Raw genomic sequence first — 17,842 nt, forward strand, 5'->3', positions numbered from 1 at the left:
AGATGTTAAACAGGACTGGGCCCAGCACTGACCCTGGGGGACACCACTGGTGACCGGCCGCCAGCTGGATGCAGCCCCGTTCACCAGCACTCTCTGGGCCCGGCCCTCCAGCCAGTTCCTGACCCAGCACAGAGTGCCCCTGTCCAAGCCATGGGCTGCCAGCTTTTCCAGGAGTAAAGCAACAAGACTCTGGACAGCAGCTGAGGCACCATCAGGCCAACTCGCTCATGTTACTTTCATTGATAATAATAAGGCTTTCATGTGTACCCTGAGGAGGAAGACAGTGCTGACAAACTGACTCCCCTCTTGAGGCAGAATAAGGGAAAAGGCTAATAAGGGAAATAAAACTTTTCAGATGATCTGTGTGTTAAGAGATACAGACCCTGCTGTTCACTCTTGAAATGGGACTCGATTCAGAGGAAAACACAGGACTCAAAATTTTGTATTAATAGGACTGTTAATGAATTCTACATTGAATGCTATTACATTAATCGATGACTAATCTCCAACAGTGCAGTTAGAACTTGTTAGTTATTCAGAAACGTTAATAAAAATGCATGAAAACCAGAGATGATCAATGAAAGCAATGAAAGAGACTCCTGTGTGTGAAAAAGTGGAAAAGATTAGGACTGTTCAGTTTACAAATACTTAAGAGGAAGAAAGCCACACATTTTACTTATAAAAATGTCCAAGCATGTTCTGTCACATCAGCCAGAACATTTTAAAGAAAATTTATATACCATTCTTCCTAACAATAACTCAAGCACTGCCATGGCAAAGAAAACCAGAAGTTTATATGTACCCTATTCCATAATTATCTCTGAAGAGAGTCCCTCTCCGTTACACCTGCTAGAGGTCACTTCCAGTCTCATGAGAAAGGACTACATTAGTTCCTGGATTTAACTTCAAAGGCTATTTCTATTTCCACAAACAGACACTGATCATTGCTGCTCAGACATTAACAAGCTGAAGTTTAGGCTCCACCATACTTATTCTTGCTGGCAAATCCTTAATTTCATTGTTAGTTCCTACCCTTTACCTTCTCAATGATAGGCAGGCAAGGGAAAATAGCTCAAATTAAAAAGGTAGAGAGGCAAGACATGGATTGTTTGAGGTAAAACATGAAACAAGCTGTGCTGGTTTTTGGAGCTTGAAAGATATTAACATTAAATATGAAAAAAAGAGTGGGAAAAGAAGCAGAAGGTGAAAAGAGCAGAGAAATACAGATCATTAACAAGACCCATGTATCATCAGCTAGCATAGGAATTTCATCTGGAAATCCTTTAAGTAGATTATCAGCTACACACCTATGTAGTCAGACAGCCTTAATTGCACCTCATTACTCTAAATTACAGTTCTATTATAACCATGAAGTCAATGTCCTCTGCCGTTATCTCTGTGTTCAGTCTACGTCAGAGCAATTCCACATTTCAGAAACTTCAGGTTACATAATATTTACTTCTATTCCCAAGCCTACTGACTTCCTTGATATCAGAAGTGAGTTGAAGGAGGATGATGCAGAATTATCTTCTGCATCTCTTATCCAAATAAAGTGCATCTTGGATTCAAATCTCAACTGTACTTGAATTATTTCTTCAACATATCTCCTGTTTCTCTCCACATGAGTCCTTCCCAACTTCCAGCTCTACACAGTCCATCTGATTTCCTTTCTTCTTGCGTAATATCCTCTGAAACCTCCTTTAGGTCAGGGAGTTTAAATAAGGATAGACAAGAAAGAAAAACCCAAGTGATTCTGCAGAACAGAGCTACATCCCCCCAAAGCCAATTTCAACAGTTTTTTTTAACCTGAAAAATATTTGACCTGACATAAGTAAAGCATGACCAGAAAACACGACAAGGACATTTCTGCAAGCATTCTGAGGGCAATCTGTATATGAAAGTGTAAGTTAGAAAAGTTTAAATTCCAGTCCTGTACGCATGATTCTTTTCTTAGCACGACTGTTGTCTAAACATTCCTGGTTGGCCATTGATTTACATTCAGGTCACTCTCCTGTCAACAGGTGAACGGAACAGCACAAGCAAAGGGCCAGCTAGTTAGAAGCAAAATTGTAGAAAAAGACGTGGATCACAAATTTGAGAGAATAAGCAGTGTGCCCCTGCAGTTATTGAAGTTTGCTGCATCCTGGGCTGTACAAACAAGAGTGTAGCTAGCAGATTAAGGAAACTGAATTTTCAGTTTGGGAGACTGTATTCAGTGTTGTGCCCAGTTTTGGACTCTGCAGCACAAGCCCCACATTCACATACTGGAGCAATCTGGAAAACAGCCACCAAGATCACAGGGGGCTGAAGAACATAAAAAATGAGGAGAGGCTGAGAGATTGGGTTTGTCCAACCTGGAGAAAGCACTGCTAAGGGAGAACCTTTCTGCTCTCTATAACTACCCAATGGAAGTGTGAAGAGAAGGCAGAGCCAACTCCTCTGTATGACGACAGGACAAAAAGCAAGAGACACAAATTAAAGAAAGGGAAATTCTCATATTAAGGACAAAAAAAACCCTTCACCACCATAGTGGTCAAACATGGTAACAGGCTGCCCAGAGGAGAAATGGAATCTCTGTCTCCAGAGATAATCAAAATTTTGGAGTAGACAAGCAATCTGATCTAACTCTGACTTTAGATCTAAGTTCAAAAGTTGGCCTGACTTGGCTGGGGCTTAAGCTAGATGACCTCCTGTGCTCCTCTGAAACCTAAGTTATTCTGGGTTTCAAATGTATTCAAGCAAATCAAAAAGCATTACTAAATCAGAAGTGCAGCATTTCCAGCACAAATAATTATCAAGGCAAAAAAGACCATACAACATCATCGCCTTCATGCACAGGGAAATGGAAAAATCATTGCCCAACAGACAGCTTTGTCCACAGCTGAACTGGGTGCCACAGAAAATGAGCCTTTCACTTACCAAACTGGCCATTGTGCTTTATAAACAGTTCAATTACACCGTAGGCAATAGTGGTTGCAGGAGGAATTTCAAGAATCACACTAGAATCCTTCACCATACTTCCGTTTTCACTTACTGAAACCTAAAAGACAGATTTATTCACCAGTTATCTGATTCAGCTATTGCATAGCTTAAACACATAATTAAGGAGAAAAATACAGAGAAAGAATGTGCTTTATTCTCCGTGATGTCTAACTTAAGCCTGTTATATTTGACATCTGCAAAAGGAACTAGATGAAGAGCAAGGTAGAGCACAACGCCAAGAGCAGTTCTCAAACTCTCAGCTACCCTGCCCCAGCATAAAGTTAAGTTCCAGATGCAGTTTTTGCCACACATGAAACACCATGTCACTAGGAAATGGGCACCCACTTCAGTATCCTGCGCTGCCCAATTCTATCTTGACGTATCTTTTGCCCAGCTGGAGAGCACTACCCAGAAGGTGGCACTTGCACAGAGGGTGCTTGTCCTGCAACTCCCATATTTCTGCTACTGGAGACACCTTGTACACAGAAGTGATTCATCTCTACCTTTATAAAAAAACCTTAAAATGAATGAGCATATGTTTTGACTTTGGTAATTCCTTCTCAATTCACAGGCAGTTTTTCAGATATCCTCATAATGCAGTTAATCTCCAGTCCCATGATCAAAAACAAATAGCTTCCCAATAAATACGAAAACTCAGTAGACACTGCAACCATTTGTGATGAATGATTACTTGGCTTTTCAAATAAATTTGCTTCAGCAATGCATTTTTCTATTCAACTTTCAATGAATTGCTATATATTTCCTTTATGTTCTGCTGTAGGCAGGAATCTACATAGAAACTAAATTACAATTTGATAGTACTGATGGAAGCTACATTCCAGACTGAAACTAAAAGATGGCATCTTTTGCCAGAAAGGCAACAGAAAAAAAATATTTTGCCTTTCTGAAGTTTCACAAATAAGCAGTACAGCAAATTAAACATGTTAAAGAAGCAAAAAAAATACTCTGAAGCCTATCTGGAGAAACAGAAATGTCTTCTCAGATAATCTACAAATGTTCCATTCCTTGCAGATTTTTAACAACTTTTACCTTTACTGTTTTTGCAGTGCATCCCATCACACCACTGACTTTTTCTTCTGTCTGGACATGTTCAAATATTGTACACCTCTGAGTTGTTATTATCTTTTCTCTCAAGATGCACAGCACTTCACGTTTTCTTTCTATTACTTGTTGCAGTAAACTACTGCTTAGATCTATTGTTCTGAAAAAGAAAAGACACCATTAACAACATAAATATTAGAATTGTGAGAAAAATATTTTCTTAATTGCTTGAAAAAGCTTTTATTGTAAAAACAATAGTGGTTTCCGTATGAGCCGTCTCCTCAAAATTATGCCCTCTTTTGTTATTTGGTAGCAGTAGATATCTGTATTCCAGGGCAGGTCACATTATCATGGCCATAGCAGGGGATGCCACTCTAAGAGAGCAACGCCTCAACGCCAAACCTCACTGCTCGCTACAATCTGTTTCAGTGCTCACTTCAACCCTGAATGGGCTGAGTGGGATTGCACTGACCAAGTACTTCCAAGGGCTGGATGAGAAAACCCACGATTTCAAGATTTTTAAGACTGAAGATCACTGAAAAAAAAAACATCTGCTACAAAATCCTGTGTATAGACTCAAAATTCAAAACTAGTGACCAGGACTGTCACAGTCAAAAATAAAACTAACTGTGGGAGGGACCTCGAATCTCTAGCCCAGGCCCCAAGTGTACAAGCCATTCCTGCTGAACAACGTAATTCAGCATGTGTTTAAACGTTGCTGGAAACAGTTCTAACGTTAGGCTCTTCTTAGAATGAGCAGGAGACAGAAAGTGAATTCCCAGAAACAATACAGTGGGTTTATTTTCTAAGAAAAGGTTACAAAATCTTCTACCTTGTCTTTTGGGGTGTTAACAGATTTTTGGTAGCACTTAAAGCAACTTCTTAATTTTATTTAATTGATTAAAATGTGTCAATTACATTATACTTTTGCAAAATACTCACTGGAGGTCCTCAGATGAGATGTCATATTTTCTGTGAACAGATAAGTCCAGCAAGACAGCTGGAAGATGAAAGGACTGCTATCCCTGGCTCAAGTTATTCAGACTCTTCTCCTCCCTTTTACTGTAAATGGCTATTCGTGGAGCTAAATGGCAATTCTCCAAAAATGTGACAGAAAGACATGTCTGACTCCATTTAAATCGAGATATCTCCACTTTTAATTAAAAAGTTTTAGATTTATTAGATTCTGGAGTTTTGAATTTATGCAGTCTGTGTAAGTCTGAAGTCAGCTTGGGTTTTTATTGAATTAAAAATATCCTCAGGCAATTTTTGATCTTTGGAGAGTTACATGCTTATATGAAAGTTCAATCAGTTGGAATGAACTGTCTGAAAACCTTAAATTGATTGTTTAAACAAGGGAAAGAAAATACCTCTGAAGCAATGCAGCAGCCACTAGAAAAGCACCCCCAAACATTCCTTAGATTATTAATATAACTCTTCTTTTCTTTTGGTGCAAAGCCATGCTTTATGCTTGGAATGCAATGAGCCTTTGGATTAAGCAAAGACTGAAGAAATGTCAAGCAATCACAAACATCACTGCTCTCAGAAGCATCTGCCAAACCAGAGCCATTAGTTATCGCAATAACAAACCATCAAGCCTATCATATACTTCACAATAATTATTTATGTTTCTGAAATGGTGTGATAAGCATCTCAAAAATACAAATCAACGCACTAAGACCTTGCAATTTTAACATCTAGGAAGCAACATGGGGAAAAATACAATGAAGAATCATAAAGCAATTTGAGGCTTTTTTTCATGTATATTTTTTGCTGGTTTTAGAGGATGACAAACTTGCTGGATATCCCCAATATTTAGAGAGAAAAAAAAACCCAAACAATCTAAGGTAGAAAAATACAGATTAAATACAGACTTGCTATTTCTGAATGGATGTCAATAAAAGAAGCATATAGAATATGACCTAACTCTATACAAATAAATTACAAAATAATTCGAGAGACTTTTTCTTCCATCCGCTTCTACAGTATTCTGCCTGAGGCAGGACTGGCTCAGACCCTGTCACACTACTGGCTCTGAGGTCCAGATGCACAACTAACAGCAGAGCAGCAGCGGAAGAGTCCGAAGACAGAGGCTAACTTGCAAAGAGGCCCAGTGAGCAAATTTAGGAGACAGTGCTGGAGGAGTTGCCACAGCACTCGAGGCTACAGAGCAACACCAATGCTCAAGGGCACAGAGCTCGCTGCTTGGCCCCTGATGCAGCACTCCCACCTCAAAGGTGACTGGGGTCCTCCACACAGAGGTGCATGTGTGGCACTCACATGGCCACTGCCTCAGTCCCAAGGCTCGAGTGACTTCAGTGGGATGTGTCCAATTGCAAAGCCATCAGAAATGCTCTCCTCTGCCCAGAAAGTTCAGTAAGTACTGAATTCAGAGCTTTAAAACACATACCCTTATCCACAGCTACAAACACCTTTTTATCTAGGGCAGCACAGCTAAATATTCTCCTCTAGACTTTCTATCATAAAACAGACTCTAGGGTTGCGTGTGGGCACATCACAAGTTATTAGTGGGGCACACCTGTTGAAGGCAAAACATTCTGCTCTTCTCAGTGACTCAAGAAGGAGATGACATGAAGTAAGCAAATACCCATCTTATCTAAATTATCTTTGAAAGCAGTCATCAAGAGCAAAAAGCAACAGGGTTAAAGTCTGACAATCAGAGCAGGGCTTCAAGTATTGCAGGGCAATGGTCACAACCTGTGACTGCATTTTTGCAAGAGCTCAACTTACTTGCTAGCATAGCACCGAATAATACGAGTTATACATGCATGCAGGCATGTGAACTGCATTGCATTTTTTTATGTTACAGGTCATGCTTTAGAGCTTCTATTTCTGTTCTACAACCATTGCTCTTACCATCTCTTCCACTATCTATTGCACAGGAGCCCTCACCAACCCTGTGCCACCTGTCCTACATCACTGTACTCCTGAGCTGAAGCACTCCAAAGTAACACTGCATAAAATACAATGAAATTTTGGTTTGCTCAGTCCCATTATCAACGCACAGAGTATGAGCCTGTATAAATAAAGATCATTTAAAAGGATTATGGGGTTTTGCTTAATTGTTTGTTCTGCTTAAATGATCTTCCTAGGGTCAACGGTTTACTACGCCGGAAGCTCTATAGGTTAAACATGTACAGAAAATAAGCTCTCTGAGTTTTGGACTCACTCCCCACTTAACTGGATTAAACACTTCCATTCTCCTATAATGCAAAGACTTTCTTCACCTTCATTTGACTTTTTTCTTCTTGTGTGAGAAAAGCAGTGGACAACAGAAGCACAAAGGCAATTTTCTGCATAACGAAGGCAGAAAAGAAGGGAGAAAGGCAGAAACCAAATGAAGAGAAAACAGACAACACCTGGCAATATAGCAGGCTCTCGTAGTTAAAGCAGAGCAGGAGCCTGGTCTGAACCCCACTGCTGAGACTGAGGGTCTTTCCTTTAGGCACAGAATTTGACTGAATTGTCCACAAAGCCACAGGCCTTAGGACCATTTTTCTATCAAATCCTGCCTAGTCTTCTCAGTAACTCACTCAGGAATCTTCAAAGCAAGAAGCTTGCCAATTTACTAAAAATACCAAGACTGTTACTGCTGTGAGCACTCTCCATCCTCACACTGGACTCAGCATTGCTACCAGCCTGCACAGATTTTCACTAAACCAAACCACCCGTGAGTGAGAAACCTTTTCAGTCCTGCACTGGGGGCAAGGTCACCTCAGCACAAGTCCTTTCCTGGCTGTAGAGACAAAGGCAGCTCACATTCACAGCCTCTTCTCCACTGCATTTATTATGTGCAATAGTCTGATGTCTTCCATACAAATGGTGCTTGCTGTACAGCGAGAGCCTTCACCCAGCTTTGATCCTGCTCTAATAGAGACATCCAGATGAATGCCAAGGAGTAAAATCCACCAGACCTCACTCTGCCACTTTCCACCAAACACAGATGGCATAATATTTCTTTTGCTAACCCATTTCAAATATAATCTCTCTGACCTACTTCTTACAGAACACGGCATCTGAAATAGTCAGCTTATTGATAGCATTTCACTGTCTGCCCTACACAATAACCTGACAGTTACTTCATAGAACATCTTCCCCAAGAATACCAGAGACTTCTCAGACTGCAAGAGACAGGTAGCTCCTCTATTTTCTCCTTATTATTTCTCCTGTCTCCTTATAAGGCATGCTCCTTATGTTCTAAATCATGGACACACACAATTGCTTTTATTCAATCCTGTCTCAAAACATTCTGTGACTTCATTTTACCATGTAGCACCTTTGGTGAATGGTTTTCTCGCCACTCATAAATGCTCAAGGAGGCTTAATAAATAACAAAATGATCTGAATCTCCACTGTACTCAGATTAAGAACAGACACTTATTTTTGTCTCAGAGTGGACAATAATATGCACTTTCACTGATCCAAATACAGTGCAATAAGCAATAATGTAAAAGTATCTTTCAACTATGCCAGAGTATGCTGCTAATAACACACTGTTTTCCTAATGTGCTAATCACAGAGTTAGGAATCATTCACATGGTATGATGAAAGAGTGACAGGCAATTTTTTCTGCAGCTGATGTGAAGTGACTGGCTGCTGCCACTTGGTCCTATTTCTGCCATCACTGTTGCCTCAGAATTCTCTTTCAATCACCTCACATGACTTTTAGTAGTAAAAACAAGCAAGCAAATTTGTTAATCCATGAGAACTACAGAGGTCAGAACCTCCTCATAACCCTTTTTACTGGAGGGAAGAATACAGAATGGCTGAGGTTGGTCTGGTTCAACCCCCTGCTTAAGCAGGGCCACCTAGAGCAGTCTGCCTAGGATCACGTCTCCAAGGAGGGAAACTCCACAGCCTCCCTGGGCAACCTGTGTCAATCCTCAGTCACCATTACAGTGAAAAAGTCTTTCCTGATGTTCAGACAGAGCCTCCTGTGTTTCAGACCGTGCCTATTGCCTCCTGCTCGGTCTCTGGGCTGAAAAGAGCCTGACTGTGTCCTTCAGGTATTTATATACGTTAATAAGATTCCCTCCTAGCCCAAGCCTCCTCTTCTCCAGGCTTAGCAGTCCCATCTCTCTCAGCCTTTCTAAAAATGTGAGGTATTCCAGCTGTTTTCATCACCGTGGTGGCCCTCACTGAACTCTCTCCAGTATGTCCATCTCTCCCTTGTAGTAGGAAACTGCACACAGCACTCCAGGTTTGGCCTCAACAGTGCTGAGCAGAGAGGGAAGGATCACCTCCCCCAAACCTGCCGGCAATACTCCTCCTCATGCAGTCCAGGATACCACTGGCTTTCTTTGCAGCAGGCACACATTGCTGGCTCACATCCAACTTGATGTCCACCAGGATCCCCAGCATCTTTTCCGCAAAGCTGCTTTCCAGCTGGTCAGCCCCCAGCACGTACCGCCTGGCGTTGCGCCACGTGCAGCACTTTGCACTTCCCTTTGTTGAATCGCATGAGGCTCCCACCAGACCAGCCTGTCCAGGTCCCTGTGCATGGCAGAACGACCCTCCAGGTGTTATGAGCCACTCACCCACCTTTGTGTCATCAGCAAATTTGCTGAGGGTACACTCGTTGACCCCATCACCCAGACGATTAATGAAGATGTTCAACGGGACTGGACGCAGCATCGTCCCCTGGGGTACGTAATTAGTCACTGGCCTCCAACTAGACTTTGTACCACTGATCAACACGTTCTGAGTCCAGCCCTTCAGCCAGTTTTCAATCCACCTTACTGTCAGCTCATACAGCCCAACTTCATCAACTTCTCTGTGAGGATCCTATGGCAGACAGTACTGAATGCCTTAAAATAGAGGATGGAATATACTTTTAAATCCACAGCAACCAAACTGAGTTAAAGGCACAGGATTCTGACCCGAAATCAGTATGTTACAGTACTGTGTGAACTAGCAAGCACAATGTAATACATAAGCAAGAATAATGTAAAATGAAATATGCCAAGTTTATATACCTATAAATAGCTTAACTTTATTTTAATATTGCATATTACGTGTTCTGTGTTTACAATGTCACTGCTTCTGCAAACCAGGAAGGATCTCATTCCACATCCCTCAGTTGTCATCCCTTCTCAGAAGAAGGAGCCATTGCAGCATCTGGAATCTAATTAAAAGATCAGTAGGATTCTCCTTCAGAAGGTTCACCTAAGAAGTGACAGGAAACCAATCAGCTGCCACTAGCACTTCCAGCTTGCTGAACTCTGAAGGCTCACATGACTTAGTTTAAAAGGCATATCGGCTTTGACTTTTAGAGTTTTCTGCTATTTATCCACAACTGTGTCTTAATCAGCCTAATACAAGAACATTTTTAAAATGCAACTTGATTGGGCTACATATGTAGAAATAATAAATGAAGCAATAACTGATCAAACAAGCACAAGCACTACGTGTCATTTAATGACATCAAGAACAGTTTGCTGATGCTCATTTCACAAGGACTGACAGGTAAACATCCTCTCAGTGCTATAACATTTTGCATCCAAAAATCACTAACCTGTAGGCAACAGCATTCCTGAATTCCACAATATGCTCCACGAACAAGATGAAAGCTTGAAGCTTGGACACAATCAATCATAAACCAGAGAATATTTATAAAGAAGTAAGCAGAATTTCATCTATAAGGCATTTCCACCATTTCCAGTGAGCCTCTGCATTACACTGGAGAAAAAACCCACAAATTCTGCTATCCTCATCATTTTCAGTGACCTGGCAGAAGGCAGACTGACTTGGTATCAGTTATACACTGTGCATCATAAGCTTTATTAAGCTATGAGCGTCTTGCCTATGAATCGAGAACCAGCTCCTTGCATAAAGTGGCACACACATCAGCCTTATTTACAGTTACACATACGTTGGTGTAGAGCTACTGATTTACTCAAAAGAAGATAATATATTTCTCAGTATTTAGTTACACTCAGGATTATAACCCAAGATGTGCTGCTTCGCTACAGGAGGATTCTCTGTGTGAGCAAAGCAGGTAAATTACTTCAGAAAACTAAAAGCTTTCTGATCTAAATCAAAGTCGCTCTAGTTTGTTTCTCTGTAGGACTTTTTCTAGTGCTAGAAACAAGATTCTAAATCTTGACTGACACTATTTTCCTGATATTAGTTGCATATTAATTTTACAGACTTGGTACACACATTTAGCCCACTATTTTCTGCTTTTAGTAAGGCATTTAGTACAAAGAGAGCAAGGTGCCTTATTAGAATAAATCTGTTGCCTTGTGAATGCTCATAATACAAAGAACACCAGCCATCTGTTCCCATGAAAATGGAGAATTGATTATTTCCAGAACATCAGTGTATTTAAAGCAAATTTACACAGCTTCTGACAACTTCTGCACTGATAACAAAAAGCTATCATCTTTATCTTCACAGCATCAGCAAAGGTTATTAAATTGCATTACACCCCCTGCTGCAGATCTAGAGTACAATGCTGTCACAACCAAGCCACCCTCATCTCCCATGAGTCAGGACCTGTAAAACAGAGTAGATCCCTGACTTGTCAGCTGTTTGCCAAGTAGACTTTGGTCCACGAGTGTCTTATTGCAACATTAAATAAATCCAATTTCAGAGTAGAACAGAAAGTGAGGAAATGTTGCCTCTCTTGAAAAATACAGAATATGGTTTTCCTCAGTTAATACAGCATATAACAGGAAGCAATAGATCTGTATTTTGTTCAACTAGTAGAAAACATGTTGACCACACTCGCTCACCTTTGCTACTCCAACTTCAAATAATCCAATTTTCTAGTGCAGTTGCTTGCACACACATACACAATTACAAAGCCTGCTTACAAAAATATTAGTAATTCAGAATTCAGTTTCCACAGCATTTGCTCCAGTAACACAGAGAAACTAATGCATTTTTTTGCAGACTCTTACCTCAGTACAGTCACCCAAAGAAGGGGGTAGGTAATGTATTCATGCACATATGTAAAATGAAATCACAGAGACATATTTTTAAATAAAAGGGAAAAGTTCGATCATCAAGATTTCAAACTACAGAAAATTTCATTTTTGTATATATGACTGATCCCCTGAATATGAGAGCTTACAATAAAAACAATTTTCAAACTACAGCAATACCATAAAACCGACTGCTCAGTGACTGTAGCTGGCCCAAGTATTTTCAGCTCTAAGCTTTCCTGGCCATTGCGATGCCCACGTTAGAAACATACCTGTCCTTGACGTCTTTCATAAGCTGCTGCAAGTCAATCTCCTGCTTCCTCAGGTTTCCAAATGAGGACTCGTTTTCCACATAGCCCTTCCCTCCAGCTCCCAGCCTGATCTTTACAAACGACGCTTCAATACTTCCTTGAACAAAGTCTTCAAATTTCCCCATATATTTTGCAAAGTCAGACTCCACAATCACTAGGAAAGCAATAAAAGTCATTTCTACCTGTGAAGGGGAGTACTGAAACAGTCCTGAAGTGATTGGAACAACAGACATTTACAGAAAATATGACAAGTTAGTGAAGGCAAGGAACAGCATCGAAAGCTAAATAATGAAATTTACAGCTCTATAACTGTTATTTCTGCTTCCTTCATGCTTTCATCATCTTTGCTCTGCTATCTTTTATATTTTTGCCATTTTAGGAATACATAAGGTGACTGAAATACTGAGCTCAAATGCTACGGAAGATTTATAAAGAAGTACTGAAACTTTTACAGCTACAAAGCAGACCCACTTGTACAACAGGGTTAGCATTTTGGCATTATCTTGGCATATCTCCTTACAGAGCTGTCCCAAAGCCCACCAAAAACCAATTGAAGCATCTAACTGTTTTAAAACAGCTCTGAATCTTATATACCTATAAACCAAAGAACTGACTCAGAATCAGCTAATCTTCCAAGCTAATACCTTAACTTACATCTTATTTATTTTCCTGTATGGAATTGTGACATACAGAAATACGGGATTCCATCCTGTTAATCCTAAAACCTGGATGTTGTAGTTGAACGAAGAAAGAAGTACAAGGGTCAACCATTTTTAACAGACTGTGCAGGATGAAAGGAAGCAGTGGTAAAACTTGCTTGGCCTGGCCTGGCCTGGGCAAGCACCCTCTGGGCTACTGACACCAACAACACACTGTCTATTCACTGCTTTTCCACTCGGAGCACAGTACAGTTTCACACTATCACATACTGGAACCAGTCAAAAATATTATACAGGAGTTCCTGTGACTGCAGACAACATTGTTATTAAACAGTAGGACTGACAATCTTCAGCACTCAACTGCAGGCACAGGCAAAACTTTTTTTTTTTAACAAACATTTATTATTACCCGTTTTAGTTAAATGAATAGTCAAGTGAGAAAAGAGGCATTCATCTAATTTCCACAGATGGAGAACACTTCAGAGCATTCCTCTAAAAGAAGCCCTCTAGTAACATGAATGAGAATAATAACAAAGCAGATTAGGGTTTGTATTCTTTTTATCTGCAGTAATAATGCTGACCGAGTATGGCTTTACCTGGTTTTATCGGTTTGTCTTCAGTAAGCACATCACTCAGGGTGACTGTCAAGAAATGATATTTGGGCTTCTGCCAGCACCAGAATTTCCTCCTCTTCGTAACTAAGCTCAAAAGCTGTAGCTTGTCTGAGGCGTTCAAGTGGGACACAGGGATCAAGTCACCTCCACTGTCAGTTTCTCTCACAAAATTCTTTGTTGCTTTTGCAAACATCTTGAGGAATCAGTTAAAGCCTGAAAGAATACATCTGTTTTCAAACAACTATGGTTGGAAAGTATAAATATTTACACTGTCACTTCAAGAAGTTCTTCATAGTAATGGTATTAATGAAAGAACAGGTAATGTTTTTATCCCATCTTCTCCACTCTGTCCTGGGAATGACAGTTCAAACAATTTATCCTGAAATAAAAAAACTTTCACAGTAACTAACAAAAGAATTTTAGTTAAAGGTAACATTCACAGGTAATTAATCTATTAGAGAAGAAAAAACTTATTCAGCCTACCTGAAATTCTATGAAAAAGCATCCACTAATGAGCTCCCCACAGAGACTGGCTGGGATGAAGAGAGCACTGGGGCAGTGGCCCAAGATTAAATAATCCTTCTTTTATTACCTAACATAAAACCATTTTACTCCATATAAGGTAGCTAATTATTACTCACACAAATTATCTTGATCTTTTCAGTAAGAGTAAACATATATAGGGATAATAACTATTATTCCATAAAAAGCAACAAATATTTGAGCTGGCATCTTTTTACTAAGTTTTGTTTCTGAACTACACCCCTGGAAAGTTTCAATTAATTTTTTTCTTTAGGAACTCTTTTTTTATCTCCAATATTTTCAGATTTTCTGTTTTCTATTTACATAACTACAGCTAAATTGAACATATGTTATTTGCAACCGCTATTCATATCCACTAAACAGCTACAAACATATTTTATTACAGCTTTTCAATGATTTTAATTACAAAATATCAGCATCTCTTATCATGTAAGATTTTCTTTATCCTCAGCAACACATATTGCAGTATTTATAAGGAATTTTTTCAATGAGGGAAACTGGTTAAATGCACAGAAAAAATTGTAAAAATTACCATTCACAAATGCTAAACATGCAAGTCTAATAAACCAATATTTGAACCTCTTAAGAAATCTCATCTTTTTCAGTTTTTCAACTCCATGTTTTTTGAGCTAATGGTGTCTCTAGAATACTTTTTTTTTAAAAAATCTGGCAGTGGTCCTTTGAATCCCCCAGCTGACACTGACTGGAAAGTTCAACTAAGATCATAAGCAGTCTCAGCTGGCTATCCACACATTTATGATTAATTACCTGCCTTGCTCTGCAGAGCTCTTAGTTATGTCATTGACAAGTCCAGACCAGAGTAAGACAGAATAGACTTCAAACAAAAATGGATATTGCAGTGAGTACTCAGCATAATTGACAGAAAATGGAAACCTGAATAAAGATATTACTGCTTCAACCACAGCTTCCGTATTTTAGTATCGAGGGAGAAAAAAAGCCTTTTTGCAGATGGAAACTTACCTTTCCATTAGTTTTTCCCATTCTGGGTATTTCACACAGTATTTACCAATTCATGTTGAGGTAGCTACCTCCTCATGAATCCTTTATGGCCTAGTCTATGTAAGGAGTAAAGGGTGTACAAGTAAAAGGTGTTTTCCAACAACACCTGCATCGAAAGGATTTGAGCAATGTCAAAGGCACATAACATTTTACTAAAGAGTCTTCTGGGGCTTTCACTGTAATTGCAGCTGCAACAAACCCTGCAGCACAACCTCAGCTGTATGCACTGGGGAGTATTTCCACTCACTTTCTTGTTCTCTGACCTTTTCCTAAGCTGAACTGAGACCGATTTTTTGCATTTCTCCTCTTTAAATTTCCCTGCTTTTAATCTCAGTGAGAACACTTTAACAGAATAAAGCAATGAAGCTCCACTGCAGAAGTTAAAAAAAAAAAAAAAAACCAAACCAAACCAAAACTAATTTTCTTTATCCCTGGGACTTGTTTTGCAGGACACTGTATTTTGCAAACAGCCAGATGACCGATGTGTAATGAAGGGGACCACCAGGAAAATTCTCATTGCCTGCTGCACGAGCTGCCTTCTCTCCCTAGCATAACGCTCTTCAAACATTTCTGTGCTTTACAAGACTGCTTGCTCATTCTGATCACCTTCCTACATAGCCCACTCACATAGGCATAGTCTCTGAAAAGAAAAAGGCCGCCAATTTCTGAGGAGTTTATCGTAAAAGAAATGGCAAAACCCAATTCCTAGTATTGTTACACACGCACTAAACTTCATGTGAAAAACCACTGCACCATTCCATGTATCTTCCAGTTTATGGTGCTTTGGCTTCATTCCCAGGCACCACACTTCTGACAGGCAAAAAGAACATCCAGGAAAGAGCACTGGGCTTGTAAGGACTGACGAGACTCACCAGGCAGGAGAAAGGGGACAGTTTTCAGCCTCAAAATGGCATGTCAGCATCTTCCACACTTTGCTGTGCGGGGAATGTCTTTGCAGGGAGCATAGTTACTGGTGCAGCTGTCCCTGCAAAGCAAGAATATTCTATCCAAACTGCTGTTTATGTCTCTTTGGATATAGTGCCTCTAACACAAATTTGACAACACACCCAAATATCTTGTTTCCCTAGTTCACAAAACAAAGACAGAGAGCAATTGAATACGCCCTTAGCCAAGATCAGGGAACTCCTATCCAGCCACCAGGATTGACGGCATCCTGACTGAGGGGACGTGGATTGGTTAGGGACCCAGCATTAAGAAAACTCTGCCTCCAGAAAATTTAATTACAGGGGAAGGTATCAAAGCTGGTAAGAAATGTCTGTCAGAGTGAATTCACTCTTACAGATTGATAGCCAGGCATAAAAGCAGAAAAGGAAGGGGGAGTACCTTTCTTGCCTACTCAGAAATTTAAAATTAGCCTGAACCTGAGCTACAGAAAGATCATTCAATGACAGCGATGAGATCAAGTGAAGACAATTACAGCAACTTCATTGTTTACTTAAATAAAAAAATCTCACCCAGTTTCTTTGCTTTATCACGGCTCCCTAACTCAATATAGTGGGACATTAGATCCAAAGCAACACTTTAAGAATAATCAGTGTTTACCTCTGTCAGCACAAAAGCAAGTTCTCAGCAGGTGCCTGATATTTCTTACAGTCTACATCCTTTACATAAAATACAAAAATGTCTTTTTTTTTCCCTATTTACATAAGGTTACATAGCACACTGGGCACAGTATACAGGGAATTAGGGTACAGGATGCCAACCGGATTGTCAATGCCAGCACACCCCTTGCCAAACCAAGCTGTAAGGAAACACAACCCCTGAGGGCCAAAGAGGACGGGGCTGGAGCCGCAGTGTTGGAAGCGCTATTAGGCATTACAAAACCAGCAACCGTAAGAGCTAATACACAAAGCCTAGCAGGGCTATTCACACAATGCGTTTCAGTCTTTGGACGCACGTGGTCTCCAGAAACATATCCAACAGATTTTAGCACTGGATGTGGCCCTCTTTTGTGCCTCAAGGTCTCCGCAGCGTCTCCAAAGACTTGGGCACCGTGGAGGGATGCGGCGTTTTTTCCAGGGCTGCCAGGTGCTAGGACTCTGGGAAGGGGCCGAGCTGCCCTTGTCCGGAGTGAGCACAGCCCCGCCCGCATCGCCGAGACCGGCTCGGGCAGGCGAGCATCGCCCCGCCGGGCCCCGCCGAAACGCCACTGAAAGCCCCCGCTCGGAACTGCGGCCATCCGGCCTCGCCCCCGGGGCGGGAAGGGCGGCGGAGCTCAGCCCGGCGGCTCCTCCTGGCCCCTCGGGAAGGGCGGCGCGGCAGCAGCCCGGGGGCGGCAGGCACAGCCGGGCCTCTCCGCCGCCCCGCGCCCGCCCCGTACTCACGGCATTCCCGGCGCTCGCCGCCGGCAACGGGGATGCGGCGTGCTCCGCCCGCGGGGCGTGACGAGCCGAGCCACGCCCCGGGCGAGGCTTCCCGGGCAGACGGAGCTGTGCGAGCAGCCCTGGGAAGCTCCCGTGGCTGGTGGAGCGGCTCCCGCGGGGCTGCGGCGCGGGGAGCGCAGGCCCCGCCCGGGTGCCCCGGCCGAGCGGGCGGGCGCGGAGCGGCGCCCGAGGCGCCTCCGCCATGTCGGGCGGGGCCGCCGCCCCGGCACAGGGCAGCGGGCGGGCCCGAGGCGCTGTCCGTGCCCCCTGTGAGCCCCCCCGGCGGCTTCTGCCGCCCCCGCCATCCCTGCCCGCAGC

General features: G+C 41.7%; 1 protein-coding gene across 4 annotated transcripts in view; it reads right to left on the reverse strand.

Moving 5' to 3' along the window:
* GSDME (gasdermin E) overlaps nucleotides 1-17,569 on the reverse strand; it is a 25,082-nt gene extending 7,513 nt beyond the window's left edge. The window contains exons 1-6 of one of the 4 annotated variants that reach the window (XM_027896076.1): nucleotides 17,486-17,569; nucleotides 16,013-16,125; nucleotides 13,560-13,790; nucleotides 12,266-12,458; nucleotides 4,033-4,204; nucleotides 2,920-3,040 (exon numbers count right to left, since the gene is read on the reverse strand). In XM_027896076.1, the coding sequence (XP_027751877.1) occupies nucleotides 2,920-3,040; nucleotides 4,033-4,204; nucleotides 12,266-12,458; nucleotides 13,560-13,770 (697 nt within the window). In that variant the 5' untranslated portion in view covers nucleotides 13,771-13,790; nucleotides 16,013-16,125; nucleotides 17,486-17,569. Of the gene's footprint in view, nucleotides 1-2,919; nucleotides 3,041-4,032; nucleotides 4,205-12,265; nucleotides 12,459-13,559; nucleotides 13,957-16,012; nucleotides 16,126-17,058; nucleotides 17,322-17,485 lie in introns of those variants that run through there. The other 3 variants (XM_027896093.1, XM_027896084.1, XM_027896099.1) reach the window with 3 other exon arrangements.
* Nucleotides 17,570-17,842: the final 273 nt, after the last annotated feature.

This window comes from Empidonax traillii, unplaced genomic scaffold (assembly GCF_003031625.1).
Source record: "Empidonax traillii isolate 1590-97213 ecotype Southwest subspecies unplaced genomic scaffold, ASM303162v1 scaffold17:size2698205, whole genome shotgun sequence".
Taxonomy (NCBI): domain Eukaryota; kingdom Metazoa; phylum Chordata; class Aves; order Passeriformes; family Tyrannidae; genus Empidonax; species Empidonax traillii.